General features: G+C 34.9%; 1 protein-coding gene across 10 annotated transcripts in view; it reads left to right on the top strand.

Moving 5' to 3' along the window:
* Nucleotides 1-19,811, top strand: part of FSD1L (fibronectin type III and SPRY domain containing 1 like) — a 61,721-nt gene that overhangs the window by 26,723 nt on the left and 15,187 nt on the right. For 8 of the 10 annotated variants that reach the window (XM_061163498.1, XM_061163496.1, XM_061163495.1 and 5 more), the window contains 5 exons: nt 5,440-5,561; nt 10,237-10,446; nt 11,645-11,743; nt 16,521-16,650; nt 17,274-17,306. In XM_061163498.1, coding sequence (XP_061019481.1) covers nt 5,440-5,561; nt 10,237-10,446; nt 11,645-11,743; nt 16,521-16,650; nt 17,274-17,306 — 594 coding nt within the window. The remainder of the gene's footprint in view (nt 1-5,439; nt 5,562-10,236; nt 10,447-11,644; nt 11,744-16,520; nt 16,651-17,273; nt 17,307-19,811) is intronic. The other 2 variants (XM_061163499.1, XM_061163491.1) reach the window with 1 other exon arrangement.

Genomic DNA, 19,811 nt, shown 5'->3' with positions numbered 1-19,811 from the left:
AATAACATATCAGCAAGACTTTTTAAAAATATAGTTTTGGACAATTATGTGCTTTCAGAAGAATTTCATTTCTGATATAATGTAGTTTTAGTACAGTCCTTAATTAGCTATGCTAGTAGATGGGAAACCATTTTGAATAATGTAAAAAATATTCCTGGAATGCATATTTTGTTGTTAAATTTTATAAGCGTGTCTTATTTTATGAAAAGTTACAGCATTGTTCCTCAAGAGCTAAAGCACTGCTACTTCACTGCTCTCCTATTTAATACCTTTGTATTCTTATTCCGTCCTGCTCCTGGTGCCATCTCTTTCTATTTCTGATGCCACTGCTGTCTAGTTGGTGGGAAGAGAAAAAGAAAATGATGACAGACTTTGGCTTAAAGGTCTTTACCATTCATAGGGCCAGGATTAGGAAAGGTAATTTAGTACTTGTAAGAATAACTAGAGGGCTAAAGGAGCTGTTGGCAGTTATGGATTGGGTTATCACAGAAGGGATGGTTTTGATCTGCCTGGCTAGTCGCTGAGCATTGACTGTAGTGAGATTGTCACTCTTAAGCTTTCTTCCTTTGAGGATTATGAAATTCTCTGAAAGGCATAGCTCTTCAAAGCACAACTCTGAGTCCTAGGTGAAGTTATTCATCAGATAAGTCGCAAAATTATTATTTATATATTGTGTGAAAACCAGTGTTGCTATTGTTAATCTTGGCTGAAGACTTGTGTTTTTCTCGTGGCCTCTTATTTGACTGGAGGCAAGATTCACACTGACTTTCATAGCACTCTTAGCACAAATAATTCTTCTATTTTTTGTATGTTTTATTTCATTTTTAAATTAATTTTTATCGAAGTTTAGTTGACTTAACAATGTTTTGTTCTGCTATATAGCAAAGTGGATCAGTTATATATGTACATATGTCTATTCTTTTTTTAGATTCTTTTCCCAAATAGGTCATTACAGAGTATTGAGTAGAGTTTCCTGTGCTATACAGTATTTTTTGTATATTTTATATCAGAGTATAAAGACATGGGTTATTCTTATAAATCCTGATTATGAGATTATGAGAGTTTAAGGTGAAAAGTATTGGCTGTATGAGGAATGGATGGTAGGTAGTTCAGTTTTTTGGATGAGGTTTGGGTTGTGTCTGCTCGACTTTGCTATAAGTAATTCATCATCTACTGTGGCTAGATTATTCCTTCATTTCGCCACCTCCTCCATTAAACTCTCCTCTGGTCCCTGATTTTCTAGATTAGAAGTCACTTCCTAATCAGATTTTAGGCTGCCTAAAGACTTTTGAGAAAAACCTTGCAAAATCTTCTCTCGTTCCTGTCCTGGGAATCCATATCGTTCTGTGCCTCCCAGAGTCTGCGCTTACCCCTGACTTTCTCTTTATCCTGATTTGTCAGAATTTAATTTTATGATCAGTGTTCATGGCTGAATATTCTTCAGTGAGTCTAGATTTCTCTGCCCAAAACCAACCTCTTGGATTCATTTCATCAATACCCAGAGTATCCAGGTGATCTCAAAGGAGTCAAAGTTCCTTTTTTTCTGCCAGAGCAAGCTCCATCTTTTTGTTCTTTTTGTTGCTGTTGTTTTTCAGAGTATGTGTTTTTTTTTTCCTACCTGCAAAGTTTGTACTTCCTGTGTAAGGAACATTTCTGAGTCTTGGCTTAATTTTTTTAAATTTGGCTTTTTAGCTTCATAATGTTCAGGTTTCTCTGATACAGTTTTTATGTGCTTTTCCAGGAAGCAAGCTTCTAGAATTCAATATTGGTATTTTTAGTACAAAAATAAACATATAGTCCTAATAAAATAATTATTTTCATTAAGGGAAGAAAGAATTACTTCCTTATAAGAGAGCAGAAGTGTTATTTAAGGAATGTGTAACATAGCTGAGCAGGCAATCAAAAAATAAAGTATCTATGAGAAGTCAGTACTTACTTTCTGTGATAGATATTATACAGAAGAAATGGCAGGAGTGACAGGAAAACCTAAAGAAATGATGAGAAGATAATACATAGATTTTTAGAACTTTACAAATCACTAGTATAGGCTTCCAAGTGCTTAGTCAAGTTGGAAGATGATTAATTGAGGTTACTGTGAAGAGTTACTAGTTCTTGAAAGAAAGGGATCATGAAAGAGAGAATCAAGTTAATGTAGTAGGTAGTTTGAAAAAATTGTGTTCATTCTTACTATCTTGCAGTTTTCTCTTGGCAAAAATAAAACTAGGAAGAAGAGATCTCTGTATTCAGCTTGTACTATTAAAAATGAACCAAGAAAGGCCAGGTGAATTAAAAATCCCTAACCACACGAATCTTGTAATGTAGAGAATTATATATGGATTTTTAGGTAGTGCGTTTGGGCTTTGAAGCATAATTGTCTAAATATACTCAGTTTAAAAATAAGTTCAAAAAAATGAATAAAAATAAAAATAAGTTCAGTCTTTTGGAAAATTATTGCATAGCTATACATCTCACTTTATTTGTGGAGACTGAAATTTTCATTGTCTCGAAAATAACTTGTTTTTAGGCTTTGATAAGCTTTTTTAATGTGTTTTAAGAGAGTATTTTTTCCCTTTGAGGCCATAGTGATTTTATGGCCCAGATTTATCCTGAAAGGTGTACATGCTTTTATTTGTTGTTTTGTTTTTGATACTTTTTAAATTAAAGTATAGTTGATTTACAGTGTTGTGCTAATTTCTGTTGTACAGCACAGTAATTCAGTTATACATATATACATATAAAAATATTATTTTCTGTTATGATTTATTACAGGAGAGACCATCATGATTAAATCAAGTTTTATAGATAAAGTTTCAGGTTTAAATTCCTTAAAATACTCTCACATATTTTTCTCAACAGTTTTCAACAAACTTTTAAATTCCCATGTTAGAAGCAACCAAGTTCACACCCGTTCATTGATTCAGTGGGTATTTACTAAGTACCTGTCTGAATATAGCTCTTTAAGAAATCTTTAAATCTGTGGTGGGAGGTGGAAGGGAGGTTGGAGAGGAAGGGGGACCTATACATATATATGGCTGATTCATGTTGATCTGTGGCAAAAACTAACACAATATTGTAACAAAGCAATTACCCTTCAACTAAAACTAAACTTAAAAAAAAAAGAAGTCTTTAATTTAAAAGATACTTGGAGCTGGAAAGAACATACAGCCTTTGTTCCTAACTTCTTATTGATATAATCTGATGTTGTATATTGAGAACCAAGATCTTAAAGTAATAATGTGTGAAATACTCAGCATTATACTTGGCATTCAGTTAAGTGTGAGTTCCTATCTCCATAAATTGTTTTTCAATATAGTACAACCTTCTTCTTTTTTTAGAAAAAAGTTGAAGTGTAATTGTTTATAATGTGTTAGTTTCTGCTGACCAGCACAGTGACTCAGTTGCACATATATACATTCTTTTTTATATTCTTTTCCATCATGGCTTATCACAGGATGTTGAATATAGTTCCTGTGCTTTACAGTGGGACCTTGTTGTTTATCCATTCTCTCTCTGTATATAGTTTGCATCTTGTTCTTGCTAAGTAACTCTTTACAATCCCATGGATGGCAGCATGCCAGACTCCTCTGTCTTCCACATCTCCCAAAGTTTGCTCAAATTCATGTGCAGGTTTGCATCTGCTAACTCCAAATTCCCACTCTGTCCCTCCCCAACTTCCCCTTCCCCCTTGCCAACCCCAAGTCTGTCTCTCTCTGTCTGTGTGTCACTTTTTGTTTTGTAGATAAGTTCATTTGTGTCTTTTTTTAAGTTCTACATATAGGTGATATCATATGGTATTTGTCTTTTTCTTTCTGACTTCACTAAGCATAATCTCTGGTTGCATTCATGTTGCTGCAAATAGCATTATTTCATTCTTTTTTATGGCTGTGTGTTATTCCGTGGTATATATGAACCACATCTTCTTTTTCCATTCATCTGTCTATGGACTTTTAGGTTGTCTTGTGTCTTGGCTATTGTGAATAGTGCTGTTATGAACATGCGGTATGTGTATCTTTCTGAATTATAGTTTGTCCAGATATATGCCCGGGAGTGAGATTGCTGGATTATATGGGAACTCTGTTCTTAGTTTTCTGAGGAATTTCTGTACTGTCTTCCGTAGTGGCTGCACCAGTTTGCATGCTCACCAGCAGTGTAGGCTGGCTCTCTGTTCTCCACACCCTCTGCAGCATTTGTTATTTGTAGACTTTTTTAATGATGGCTCTTCCATTGTGACGTGTGGTGCCTCACTGTAGTTTTGATTTACATTTCTCTAATGATTAGTGATCTTTTCATAGCACTTTCTTCTTGATAAATAGATCAACTATTGTTCACTCTTTGTTACTACTAAAGTGATTACTTTCCTAGCTTCCTAATAAAGTAACTGAATACAGCCACATGTTTAATACCTTTCATCCCATTGATCTGTAGGGTAGTTTGGTAGATCTGAATGACTAGGCCTGGTATTCCTTTTGTTCCTGTAACTCTGTTTTCTTCCTCTCCCAGATTCTGTTCTAGGAGGACAGTGGTCCTGAATAGTATTTTGGTGTCATTCTTTGACCAAAGATAATAAGGGTAATTACTTTGTGATGTATGTAGATATCTACTATAATATGAAAAATTGAAGTTTGATCTAAAATAACAATAGAGTATGGGAACTTCTTTTAATCTCTAGTTTTGATTGACAGAACGATTTCCCCTTACTTTAGGTAAAATGAGGTCTGGTATGGCTTCTTTCTTTTTTGTTTTGTATACTACATTCATCTAAAATATATTGATTGAGTTCCTACTGTTTCCATGGCATATGGTTTCACAGGGCTGTTTCTTCTTGTCTCCTTGCGTTCAGCTGATGTTAATACATCAGAGTGATAGCTTCTAGCATAGTATTCAGAATTGTGATTTCACTTCTCTCCTTCCTCATCCAAAGCCTTTCTTTAGCACCTACAAAACAATACAGTATTTGGCCAGTGTACTTTACTTTTATTTAAGGACACGTGGGATAGCTGTGATGATTAGGCAGAGTGTTTGATTCAGGGTGTATTTACAGTTCATTATTTGGCATATGAAAAGGAGTGAGGCTGGCATCAGGAAGTCAGATTGAGTTTACAGAGATTCATATGACTGTTGAGTCTGTTAAAGATTATTTGTCTTGGATATTTGTCTCTTGAGTCTTTTGTGTTTTTATGAAGTTTTATAAAACTGGCTGGAGGAAAGTTCTTTAAAGGTTATTTAAATGTCTTTAAATTTAAAAACATTTTACATTTTTTAAAGTTAATTTTCAAAAGCTATAAAAGCAAATTTCTATTTAGTTTTGTTATCTTTGTTAATAGCTTCAGAAAACACTAGAGTGGAGAAATAAGTTCTGTCACTTTATAAATTAAATATGATGTGATACTTCCCATTCTTTTATTTTTAAAAGAATGTTTATGTCTGTGTTTGCTATAGAGTAACAATGGCTTCAGCCTTTCGCCTTTCTTTGAAACCAAAGGTCAGTGACAACATGACTCATTTAATGGTGGATTTTTCTCAGGAAAGACAGATATTGCAGACTTTGAAGTTTTTGCCAGGTAAGTTAGTACATATATTACATATAAAGTTATGTATAAAACCTCTTTTTTTCTTTCAAGATTTTTTTGTAATGAACATTAGAATTTAAATATTAAGGAAATATAGTGTGATTTTTTTTTTTTTCTTCCTTCAGCTAAGGAATAACTGAATTTGCTAGTCTTTACTTTTAGAGAATTATTTTACTGATAGTAAAAATTCCAGTTTCAGAATCCTAGTACAGGACACCTTTTGTCGCTAGTTTGGCAAAGAGAAGCAATGTACCGTTAATGGTTAACGCTGAGTCTTAGGGCCAATCCTAGATTTGAATTCTGGCTGTCTCTTATTTGCTGTATAGCCTCAACAAATTATTTAACTTCACCTCATTTTCTTCATCTTTAAAATATGATGTTATCCTTCTAGGATTTTTATAAAGATTAAGTGAATTGAGACATCTAAAGCACTTGAAAGAGCACCTGGCACATAGTTATTAACACCTAATGAATGTTGGTTGTTGTTATTACCGTTGTTGTGGTGGCTTCTGGTTCAGATGGAGTTTTATAATAATAATGTGTCCACACTGGTTTATTAGAGTATTAGTATGATGATATTCCAGCAGTTGAAACCATTTAAAATTGAGTCCCACTTTATTATTATTGTTCACATGTGTGAAAGAGCCAATTAAGGACCTTTTGGTTATTATTCTCTTTTTACTAGCGTCAAGTAGTGTTAATTAAGATCATAGCTAAAACAGTTTGTACATGGTGATCAGGAAATCTCTGGAAAGTGAAGCGTTTTACTTACAGCCTTACAGTTCTTGGAGGTTAGCTGTTTTTGATAGAGAGTGTTAATCATATGAAACCATTCTTTTCTTCTCTGAGAATTTGGTCCAGGACTTTAGAATATGATTGGAAAGACAAAGTTAGTAGTCAAGAAACTATAGTGGAACTAATTATGGTAACATAAGTGAAGTATTAACTTGTATGGTATAGATCAGAAGTTCTAGAGGAGGTCAGAGAAGGAAAAGATGAGAGAAGAAATCATAATTGTAGAAGAAGAAAGTATACATACTTATCAGTGGGTGCCTACCTGTAAATTGGCCTCTCAGAATTGCTAACCATTATATTTTCATTCACACTGTTTCTAAATTCAGAAGGAGAGTCAGGAGTGGTGGATATATAAATATATGCATGAGTAGTAGTTTTTTGATTAAAAAAAAAAAGCTACTGAAAAAGCAATCTTCTCACCATTACTTTCCTTCTCTGGATTTTCAGTGATGGCTTAACAAACCTAGGCCATATCTGCTGGACAGTCAAGTAGATTGCATAAACAGTTAGGATTTCCTCTTTTGCAAACTCTTAAGACAGTCTGAAGGAATGAGGTGTAATAAAAAGCAAGAAATCTTTTTGTGGAGAAGTTTCATCCTGAAGGAAGGTATAATAGGTTGTTAAAATTTATGAAAAGTGAACTCATATCACTAATTTCTTATATTCTGCTATAGCATAAAAATTTCCTAGAAGATGCAGTCAGATAAACTTAAAAATGAATACCTTCATCCCTTAATAGTTCATTCTGTAAACACTACACAAATCAACTCTACACTGCATTATGTGTAGTAACGAGGTGTGGACTTACCTGAGTCTGAAACTTGGAAGTGATAATGATGGATGATAATAATTATAATCATTTTCTTCTATGCTAAGCCATTATTCATTCATTGAAACTTAGAGTTTATATCCTCCTTTCTGAGCTTCGGCAGCCAAGAAGAGAAACATGTTTCTGACAGTGTTCTTTTACATTGCTTAGTTATTCTTTTACATTCTCCCGCAGAGAAGAACCTTAGTAAAATTCTTACACCAGTGTCCACACAATTTGTTGCTTTATAGAAGTTGCTGTGAATTGCTTTCCATTCTCATTTTAAGAGAGTTCTTCGTTCTCTAGTATTTTTACATTACAAGTTTACCACCTTTCATTTTTCCCTGAACTTTATTCCTATATTTGTTGAAATTCTTCTCTTACTTCTATATAGGATATTGGGTGAACTTCCCCTGCATTAGATTCAAATCACTTTTAATTTGACATACGACTCTTTTTTCAATTTAATTTTTATTTTATATTGAAGTATAGTTGGTTTACAGTGTTGTGTGGTTTCAGGCATACACCACAGTGACTCAGTTATACATATACATATATCCATTTTTTCAGGCTCTTTTCCCATGTAGGTTATTACAGAATATTTGACATACCACTTTTCAGTTCAGTTCAGTCATTCAGTCCTGTCCGATTCTTTGCGACCCCATAGACTGCAACATGCCAGGCCTCCCTGTCCATCAGCAACTCCCAGAGCTTGCTGAAACTCATGTCCATTGAGACAGTGATGCCATCCAACCATCTCATCCTCTGTCATCCCCTTCTCCTCCCACCTTCAGTCTTTCCCAGCATCAGGGTTTTTTCAAATGAGTCAGTTCTTCGCATCAGGTGGCCAAAGTATTGGAGTTTCAGTTTCAGCATCAGTCCTTCCAATGAATATTCAGGACAGATTTCTTTTAGGATGGACTGGTTGGATCTCCTTGCTGTCAAGGGACTCTCAAGAGTCTTCTCCAACACCACAGTTCAAAAGCATCAATTCTTTGGTGCTCAGCTTTCTTTATAGTCCAACTCTCACATCCATACATGACTACTGGAAGAACCATAGCTTTGACTAGATGAACCTTTGTTGGCAAAGTAATGTCTCTGCTTTTTAATAATATGACTCAAATTTAAATAAATAAATCAGTAATTTATTAATAATGTTAATAAATATTTAATTAGATAAATATAAAATACAAATGTATTTATATATAAATATATATAAATTAAATATACATGAAATAATATTTATTAAAATAAGAAATAATTAAGTAAAATTTAAATTAAAATATCTAGATTTTCTTTTTACCTGCCAAGTTTGCTTTCTTTGGGGGCCGTTATTCATAAGGAAGAATCTTCTTGCCAGTACATTCTTCTTGTACTGATTTTAATAGCTAAATTTGAGACATAGATTTGTGGGGAGTTAGCTGGACCCACTTACAGATTAAGTGGTATTTTATTTATACAAGCCTCTTAGGACTTCAGTACAGGTTTTAACTCAGCAAAATTACAAAATTACTACATGCCACAGGCCTTTATACTTCCTCATATGCAGTCAGGGCACAGCATATTAAATTTATGAATGCCCATGATGTCTTCCCATAGAAATGAATAGTAGTCTGTATTGCTTATGTTCCAGTAATAGACTAATGTCTATAATATATTTAAAAATTATTATTAAATGAAGTTCGTAGTTCACATTAGAGTTCACTCTGTTACACAGTTCTGTGGGTTTGGTAAATGTGTAATATCATGTCTCCACCACTACATTATCATACAAAGTAGTTTCACTGCCCTAAAATTCCCCTGCACTCTGCCTGTTCATCCCTTCTATCCTGCAGCCTTGCTATAAGATTGTTATTTCCAGGAAATTTTCTGTTGATTCTTTGGAATTTTCTACATAGACAGTCATGTCATCTACAAAGACAGTTTTATTTCTTGTTTCCTAACCTGCATATCTTTTACTTCTTTTCCTTGTCTTACAGCATTAACTGGAACTTCCAGTACAGTGTTGAATCGGAGTGGAGAGAGGGGATGTCATTGCTTTAGGGGAAAGGTGTCTAGTTTCTCAACCCTGATGTTAACTGTTGGGTTTTTTTTTTTTTTGTAGATATTCTTTATCAGGCAAAGTTCCCTAGTTTACTGAGAGCTTTTGTCATGAATAAACGTTGGATTTTGTAAAATATTTTTTCCTCCCTCTATTGATTCACATCATATAATTTTTCTTCTGATGATTTGAATTTTCTTCTACCGATGTAATAGTTTAAATTAGTTAATTTATAATGTTGAACCAGCCTTACATACTTGGAGTAAATCTTTCAAAGCTTTATTTAGCGACAAGTGTGTAAATACAATACTGGCACAGTTTTACATATTTCAGACACATCTGTATCACTGGAGGACCATGTTCCCTAGTTAGCCCACTATTTAAATGGAACATCTGTTAATGTTGAGGAGCTATGGAAAACCTCTTTTATGGGAAAGAAATTGATTAATTTTCATATATGTTAACTGTGACTCATTTATTGCATTTTGTTTTCATGAATCATGGAACTCTGGAGAAACATTTAAAAATTCTTAAATATTTTATGGGGTTGCAGGTTCCATTTTTGTTCAGTGTTGAGAAATTACAGTTTCTCTATAAACAAGATTTTTAAAATACATTGAAAATATTTTGAATTATTTTAATCATTGGATTCAAAGCAAGTTATTTTATTTTGTCAGCAGTAATTTAATTTATGGTCTCCAGCTGTTTGAAATAGCAGATTAGACGTGTGTGTTGAGAAGTAGCAAATAATTCTCGATTCTTTATTCTTAGCCTGTTTGAATTGCTTTTTGCCAACTGTGTTTTTAATATACTTTGAATATGGCTATGAAAAACTTTGAAATATGAATTTTAAAACGGCTTTGAAAAATGGTTATTTTGCATTTATAAGATATCCCTTCTCTTAGCCTGATTCAATTTAGCAGTTCAAAAGCAACATGAAAAAGCATAATTTGAATGACAGACATAAATATTGGATTAGTATTATAGTGAAAAATGAGCTTTTTTTTTTTTTTTTGCCTCAGTCCCCAAAGCTCCAGAGATAGATCCAGTAGAATGTTTGGTGGCCGACAACTCTGTGACAGTAGCTTGGAGAATGCCAGAAGAAGATAATAAGATTGATCATTTTATAATGGAATATAGGAAAACGAATTTTGATGGACTTCCGCGTGTAAAGGATGAGCGATGCTGGGAGATAGTTGATAATATTAAGGGCACTGAATATACACTGTCAGGTAAGATGACTGCATTTCATGAATCTCATTCTCAGAAAACAGATAAAATTCATGAATTTTTGACTTACATTAAAAGATCAAGTTATTCGGTTTTTTTAGCCAAGCTGACGTTCTTGTATATTTGTTATAGAAATGAATTTCTCTTAAAATATCAAGAAAACCTTCATTTTATTTTTAATTTTTTTGAAAACCTTCATTTTAATTAGTTCTGGATATTTGCACTCTGGTGAAACAATATGTGAAGGGATATTGTAAACACTGTCTCGATAAAATTTAATTTTTTACCTTAGTTTTCTAACAATAAAAAAGCTGTCAGTTTTCTAGATGTATGCAGTACTCCATGTTTCAATGATACTATAAATATTTGCGTTTACTTTTTTATTATTACCTTTATGGTAATACTTAAAGTTGAGCTGTGACTTGATATTAGAAATTTGTGTGTTGGCCTTTTGATAGTCTTTAAAAACATACCGCTACACATGGGGGAGTTAGGGTATTTGAATGGGCTGGATGTTGCCTGAGATTTTTAATGTTTGTTTTACGTGTGCAGTATAACATTAGTATTGTTACCATTACTGAGAACCTAACATTTGTCAGGATCTGGACTGAAGTTCACAGGACATCTGATTTTATAAGTACAGTACATTTCAGTTAGTCCTTACAGTTGTGAGGTGGATTTTTCCTTTTCCATTTTACAGATATGCAACTGTGGCTCTATCTAGTTGTTGAATGCCCCATAGCTAGTAATTTTTGGATTGAGATGTTAGTCTGGTCCTGACTAACTTCAGAATTTTCCTATTAATCCTTATGCTTTCTCTTTAAATTCATTTTTTACTTGTGAAACAAATATAAAAATTCTTCAGCTACATTCCAGAAATTGAGTATGTTGTTTTAAATCATAGCATCTCTCCATGAATGAAACCTTACTTATAATGTGGCTTGAGAATATTTTTTTGTTGCTAAGTTTAAAAAGCCCAGTGATAAACTGCATAATTCATTTATTTTGAAGAAAATAATAGATAAATCATGATTCCCTTTATTTCAGGCATTATCACTCTGTTAACATAAATTTGTACTCTTCCTGAGTAAAAAGATAGTTCCAAGGAGGGAAAAAAGTCTGTTTGAAGGTTCATACTCATACTTTTGGAGTAGAGTTTTTTACTTTTCATATCTCAAGGCTGTTTTTCATTTTTTTCAGGTTTAAAGTTTGATTCAAAGTACATGAATTTCAGAGTGCGAGCTTGTAACAAGGCTGTGGCTGGAGAGTTTTCTGATCCAGTGACTCTGGAGACCAAAGGTAAGATCAATAGCTGTCGTTCACTGCGAAACAGAACTTAACATGTGAAGTTGTTCAACACTTTGTAATAGGAAACATCTCATGTATAGTTGCCTTTCTTCCCCACCTTCATGCTGGAGCCCCCCCCACTCACCCACCCACACACAGAATTCTCATCAGGAGGTATTTTAAGATGGGAAAATTAGGACTACAGTAGTGGCTTTCATTGGTTTCTCTTTTACCCTAGCATTCAGATGAGTCAGGGGCTTCCCTAGTAGCTCAGACAGTAAAACTTCTGCCTGCAGTGCAGGAGACCCAGGTTTGATTCCTGGGTCGGGAAGATCCCCTGGAGAAGGAAATGGTAACCCACTCCAGTATTCTTGCCTGGAGAATCCATGGACAGGGGAGCCCAGTAGGCTACAGTCCATGGGGTTGCAAATAGTTAGACACGACTGAGTGACTTTCGCTTTCAGATGCGTGAAATAGACCAGTGATGGTATTATGTTCTCCCATGGGTACTTAGTTTACAAATTTCAGTCTAGTATAATTACACTCCCATTGCTGAGGTTTGCCCAGAGAATGGATTATGTCTCAATAATAGGGAAGTGTGTATTCAGTTTAGTTCAAGTTCTTTTTGTTTTCATAAATCTTATTGTAGAAATTATTATTTATATAGTTTGTTAATGTTTACAAAGCCCTCTCACAAGTCTTTATTTGATCATTGAAACCATCTTGAGGGATCAGTAGAATAGATGGTATTGATACCCATTTTGTAGGTGAAGAAAGGGAAGCTCAAATACGTTAAATAACTTACCCATGATCCCTAAAACTAGCTTGGAATGGTGTGAACAAGAATCTTATTTACAAGTTCTCTGCCTGCCTTTATTGTGGGCCAGGAATGTAAGTAAGTGCTTCTAGTCTCTGAGAACAATTTGAATTTATTAGAACTCAATGTACATGAATTTGAACAAACTCCAGGAGAGAGTGAACGATAGGGGAGCCTGGTGTGCTGCCGTCTGTGGGTTGCAAAGAGTCAGACATGACTTAGTGACTGACAACAACAAAGAGTAACATTTAAACACAGAAGATTTTTCAGGTATTTACCAATTTGAAGGCCATAATGTTATAGATCTTTCCAGTTGTGAGATGATAATTGACTCAGTTTACTTCCAGAATCAGTGTCTACCCATTGTTGTTAGATAATTGGACCTTTGAGTGTTTCACTGACCTCCAGTTCACATAGCATTTGAATAGGTTTGAATGCTAGAAGTTTGATATGACTTGGAGGCTGGTATAAAAATATCATTTTAGAATAAAACAAGAAGTTCATAAGTTATTGACAGGTCAAACTCATAAGAATATGATTGCGTTAGAAAGATTAAAAAAACAAAACAAAACTAAGTCAAGGTAATTTGGATTAGCAAATGTTTTTATTTGAGAACTACAGATAACTTAGCCAAGAAATTCAGTTACTTAGAATTACTTGTTAATACCATTTCAAAATAAAGTCATATTTATAGGCAGATAATCTTCTTGGTATAACTTGAACTGTTTTCAGCCCTTGTCAGGTAAATTTGCATTATTATTAATATCCTCCTCCTCCCAGAATATTTTATCTTTTTTTATTTGTTTTGTTCCTTTTCCTTTAATATTAAGTGACCAAAGTTGGGCCTAAATGTGATGAATTGTACATTTCCATGAAAATTCTGTAGATTCAGGAAAATGAATATAAGGCTTATGGTTTCTTTGGAGCTGGAATGTCTGCTCCCATTAGCAGTGTCTAGATCTTAAGTAGTCAAATTCTTGGTCTTAGGGTTTGCAGGGCAAGACTAAGTTGATTCTAGTCCTTTTGAGCAGTTCTCACTATGGGGTAAACCTCCTGGGGTTGGAGTAGACTGATACTCAACCCTGAGGCCCACTGAACCTTCTAGGACCTTCTGGGAGATTCAGTAAAATTATCTCTTAAGAGCTGGAGCCCCTTATACAGAGTGAAGTAAGCCAGAAAGATAAAGAACATTACAGCATACTAACACATATATATGGAATTTAGAAAGATGGTAACAATAACCCTATATGCAAAACAGAAAAAGAGACACAGAAATACAGAACAGACTTTTGATCTCTGTGGGAGAATGTGAGGGTGGGATATTTCAAAAGAACAGCATGTATACTATCTATGGTGAAACAGATCACCAGCCCAGGTGGGATGCGTGAGACAAGTGCTCCAGCCTGGTGCACTGGGAAGACCCAGAGGAATCGGGTGGAGAGGGAGGTGGGAGCGGGGATCGGGATGGGGAATACGTGTAAAATCCATGGCTGATTCATATCAATGTATGACAAAACCCACTGAAATGTTGTGAAGTAATTAGCCCCCAACTAATAAAAAAAAAATAAAAATAAAAAAATTAAAAAAAAAAATTAAAAAAAAAAAAAAAAAGAAGCTGTGGGTCACAGGTTTTCTAAGGTTATTTCATACCACTGGAGTGGCTGCTAATGACAGCAGGAGCTCCAGAGAAAAGTCAGGTTTTTTAAAGTACCATAGTAAACAGTTGTTTACTAATTTTTTTGACTTGTTGTAGCCCTTTTGACCAACCCTTAGAAATAAATGCATGAGCAGAGAGTTGGAGGGAAAGGGAGAGAGAGATGGAGATTAAATAGTTGAGTCCTGCCACTTGTGGTGCTTGGTATAGAAGATAGTGAACCTTGTTAATATCTCTCTCCCCAAAGTATTTAGTTACTTCCTTTATTGAAATTATCAAAAGTTGAATAATATGATTTCTTATGACCAGAATTTTTAAAGTATATTATCTCTTCCTTGTAAAGGTAAATGACATGATACTAATCACCAGTTGCTTTCTAGCCTCAAATGTTAATATCTATGATATAATTTTACAGTATGGAAAGTAGCCACCAACCCAGAGTAAGCACATAAAACATATCTGTGCCTTATTTTTTTTTTGTTACTTTGTTACACAGACTTTTAAAGATATGGAAACTAATATCTGGCTTCATTACAGGGCTTATATGAGAGATAAGACTAACAGTTGAGGCCTCACTTTTGAGGCCAATCTTTTTTTTAAACTTCATAGTAAAATATTATCGTTGTTACTTAGCCTCAATGATTTAGTTGAGGCTTCATGAAGGGACAGTGTCCAAAAAGGAAGAGAGAAAAGATTGCACCCCTGAGATTGAAACCTATACCTTTCTGTTTGGGTGCTATGGTATTTGATAAGTCTGGTCTCAAGTGACTTGAGGGATGATACTTGTTTTTGCCACCCTTTACTCTGATCTTCATCATCAAAGATAGGAAATAGCTTTACGATTTTTTTTCTTTCCTTAGGGTTTTAACAAGCAGCTGAGTGTTGATGGCACCTTGAGTTATATCCACTGTTTCTCTCAAAAATTCAGATGCCCTCACATGTATTAACTAATAACTAATATAGAGGTTAATTGTGTTTTCTTAAGACAGTTCTTTCTTGGTAATACAGGATCTCAGTTTTGCATAATCCTAACTTTTCAGTCACCTCCCTTTTGAGGAATTTTATTTCTATTTTTACTGGAACTGTATTATTTCTTCTTTCAGTAAATTCATTTCTGTTTACATGCATGTTTTGAGAGCTATTAACTTTTTTGCATATAGTATGACATTTTCTGGAAGTGGTTATGGTTAGTCAATTTGTATTTAGAATGTTTTAAAATACAGTGAACAATAGGTCAGATGAATAGGTGAAATTAAAGTGCTCTTTACAAAGCAGTAGAGTATAAGAGGATTCTTCATGCACTAGACAAGCACTAAGTTTTCTATATGAGTATTTTGTTGTTTGAAGATGAATGTTTCACAGACACACCGGACTGTTAGCTAAATCACGTATTATCCTTTAGTGAAATGGGGTATTGTCAAGCAGTATTTCTTTAGTGAATACTTATAAGAAATTTAAAGTTTTGGAGGGAAATACAACTAATAAGAAGATTTATGGGTAACTGTGTAGTAGATGACACCTTGCTTAAAACACAAATTCCAGAAATTGCATATTGATACATTTCAGTGATTAACCCTCAGTATCTAAAAGGAGCAAGTGATACTGTGTTAAACTGATTTCCTAAATTAGCAGTTCTAAGTAAGTCTTATGAATAGTACAGATAGTTCCCTGATACCAAATAATATGAAAAACGTAGTTTTGTGTTGTATTTTCTTGATTTGTTTTCATTTAAGTAGCCCTTTTCCCCCATCTATTCTTTGCCTTGTAAATCATCTTAGCTCTTTCAGCTGAGTTATTTCCCTTGTTTCTGCCATCATGGCCTATTTCTCCATGCTTGCCGTATTTTTGAAACTACTGAGAGTTTAAATATGAAATTATTAAGTGTTAGGGCAAAAGAGAAGATATGTGTGTGCCAGGGTCTATAATTTTTTATACCACATCACTCTCTCCTCATCCTTGATTCTACTGGCTCCTCTTTGTTTAGTCGTAACAATCAGCTGATGCTCTGATATAGGAAATTGAAGCGATTGTGCTAATGGAGATTCCAGCAGAAGGAAAAGCAGAAAGACCAGTGACCATGAAGATACACTGTATTTGGTTGGAGTATAGGATAGATATATAGAGGAGAATAATGGGAAATAGAGTAGGAATTAGTAGATTATGGCTTTATCATTGTAGACTTTAAATCTTAAGGTTAAGAATTGAAACTTTATATACAGTGTTGAAATCTATTGAGTTCGAAAATAATATGATGATGATGGCTGTGCTTCAGAAACCAGAGATGTGCTACATTAAAAATGAAATATTGTTTTGGTTAGCACTTAATTTCAATTTGGATAACTCATCCTCCCATTTGAACCTGAAAGTTGAAGATACCTGTGTAGAGTGGGATCCTACTGGAGGAAAAGGTCAAGACAGTAAAATTAAAGGAAAAGAGAACAAGGGCAGGTAAGCTCATTTACTAAGTCTGTTATCTGGATTAAATGCTTGTACATTGATTCTTATTTGACAGTAACTAGAAATGAAATTCTTATTATTAACCCCAAAGTAAAAAATACAATATTGTTTACCAGTACTTGAATTTGTCATTAACATTTCTCATTATTTTTTCTTAGTTTTTTCCCTAATCTTCTTCTTAACATCTTTTATTTCAGTATTCCATTTCTTTTCAGGTTATATCTACGGCAAGTTGAACTGCTCAGAGAGACATTCCTAGTATAGCTCTTGAATGTTAGACTTATAGATCACCTCTTTTAGCTGAAGATCTGCGTTGAATGACAACTTTTACCATGTGCAACCCCAGTGTCAGGCCCCTGGTCAGCAACCTTGTGAACCAGAGAGGCAGGCTTGGGACCTGGTGTTATTGTCAGACTGACTTAGGTAGTCTTAAAGTATGGAGGCCTCTTTTAACAGAGCTGAATTGTACTCAGACTGAAATAAGGTATAATCACTGTTAAACAGTGAATCAAAAGAAATTCCTCAGCAGACGTTCCATCTAATTTCATTATATAAACTGTTAAATTTAAGTTGTAAAGCAGTCTCTTTAACAGTTGCCTATTTTTATCTGACAGTGTCCATGTTACTTCACTGAAGAAACATTCAAGGTGATGATCTATGTCTGTCTAGTTCTAGGATCTAGTCTATCTAGCTTGGCTGAATAACTTAAATTTTTCTTTAACCAATAAGCAGAACCCATTGCAGCAGCCTTCATAAGCTAAAATATTGCTTTGTGTAGACTGTCTGTATTGGTAGCTTATGTTTTGGATTTACAGCATTATATAGCATTATGCTGCGTATTATTTGGATTATACTGTATATGATAACAAAACAATAAGCTCTGCTTTAAGTCTTTCTTGAATTAATTTCGTTTATATGATTTTTTTCTGCATTTACTTATATCTGGCATCTTTCTTGTTGTGCTGTATTCAATATATCTAACATTACAGCTTTGCTTTTACAAATATTTGACATGAAGCAAGTTTAAAGTGTTCTATGTTTTATAATAATCATACAATTTCAAAAGTATCAAAGATAAAAAAAAAGGTCATTACTGAAATTATTAGGACAGTGCCAGAAAGATGAATCACTTCAAATTGCACAAGTAATAATGTGCTGATTTGAAGATACCCCATATTTTTCCTAGAAACTAGAATGTGTTCTCTTTTCAAAATTACTGTCTTCTCTTTTTTTCCAGTTTATTTGCTTATTATTGGTGGAAGTGATTCATAGTTGGTGTATTAGAAATTGTAAAATACTGCTGGATTTGATAGGATCAGTGAAGTTTGGTCATTTGGAGATTTTTAGACTACTTATGTTTATAATTTCATCATGTTATTTCTCTTTCTCTCATCCCTTTAAGAGTATTTTGTATGTGGGCTACTTCTGGAATGTTACATACATTTATTCTTTCCATAAATATTTATTTACTGTAAGATGTCAACTGGATGTTGTGGGGTTTATTGGGATAAACATGGTCCCTGCCTTCAAGGAATTTGCCCTAACTTATATAGATGAGCTGAATCTCTCTATATAAATAATAATAATGTGAGATAGAGATTGTGTTTAGTAGTATGTGTGAATCAGGGGGTTTGGAGGAAGAAAGATTTCCTGAGCTGCCAGTTACTGAAGTGGTCAATTAGGACAGTGAGCCAAACTGAAAGTAACAGTCAAGACTTTGTTCACTTACTGTGACAGTATAAGTAAGAGGCCCAGAGGAAGGGGTGCTCGGTCGCACAGTGTCCCATTTTCACAGCAGAATGGTCCAGAGTGAGGGCTAGGTAAACCAGAGCAGAGGGCAGATGGTAAGTATCTGAGGATCATCTCACTGCCCAGGGCAACCCAAACAAAAGCCTTCTCCTGTTTTGTGAACCTGAGGCCAAGGAAATGGGAAAGATTAGGAGTGGGAAAGTATCGAGACAAGAGTGAAGAAAAGTGTCTTCAGGCTGCTCCCCGGCCCCTTCCCCCTTTAAAGAGGTCTCTGAAGAGGCAGCTGGAAAAGGTCTCAGCTCAGGGCCCCCTCCTGTAATGGAACCTCTGAATACAGGTGCCTAATCTAGGAATGCAGACATGCATATGAGCATGGGGTTGCAAGACGGATTGCAACTCCCTCCAAAACCTGCAGTGAACTTGCAATGCACCAAGTCTGGTGTGGAGAAAACAAGCATTTATAATTACTTCTGGTTAGGCCTGAAGGATCATACACAGAGTTTTGGCCTAGAGGTGGACTCCTCAGAAAGGTTACTTAGCCTGGTAGGATCTGGGAGACCTTCATTAGTGGATTAGTATTTAAATTGGTTCTCAAGTAAGTGGAAGAATGTGTAGCATTTGGACTTGGCAGTGAGAGAACGAGTGACGAAGGGAAAAGGCACTGAAGCAGATTGCCTGAGTTTAAGCAACCCTGGAGCTGCTACCTTTAGCTGGATATTGCTGTCCAGAGGTGAGAAAGCTGGAAAAGCAGTGCTGTGTGCTTAGTTGCCGGGCTCCTTTGTCCATGGGGATTCTGCAGGCAAGAATACTGGAGTGGGTTCCCATGCCCTCTTCCAGGGGATTTTCCCAGCCCAGGGATCAAACCAGGTCTTCCACATTGCAGGCAGATTCTTTACCATCTGAGCTACCAGAGAAGTCCATGAATACTGGAGTGGGTAGCCTATCCCTTCTCCAGGGGATCTTCCTGACCCAGGGGTCTCCTGCATTGCAGGCAGATTCTTTACCAGTTGAGCTACCCGGAAAAGCGGAGTGGGTCGAAATCAAGAAGAACCTGGAATGCCATGCTGAGTTCTTTGTAGGTAGTAAGGAAGTACTTGAAGATTTTAGAGTAGGAGAATCAGAGTTAGGTTTATCTTGTAACAGTGAACAAATGACTTGGGTAACAGAGATCATCTGGGAAGCTGATAAAACAGTCCAGATTAGAGATAACAAACAGCCTTAGTTGAGACAGTTGAGTGACTGAGGTATCTTTAAAGGGTGGAATCATGTTTGCTTTAAGACAATAATAACTGTTGTACTTCTTGCGAAAATGTATTCAGGGTCGGAATTCTAGAATGCTCCAATGGAAGACTTTTCCTTATTTAACTTTTCTTAGAAATTTAAATTGCCATTCTCAATATTTA

This window comes from Dama dama, chromosome 16, assembly GCF_033118175.1.
Source record: "Dama dama isolate Ldn47 chromosome 16, ASM3311817v1, whole genome shotgun sequence".
NCBI lineage: Eukaryota > Metazoa > Chordata > Mammalia > Artiodactyla > Cervidae > Dama > Dama dama.
This window is presented reverse-complemented; position numbering and strand designations above follow the sequence as displayed.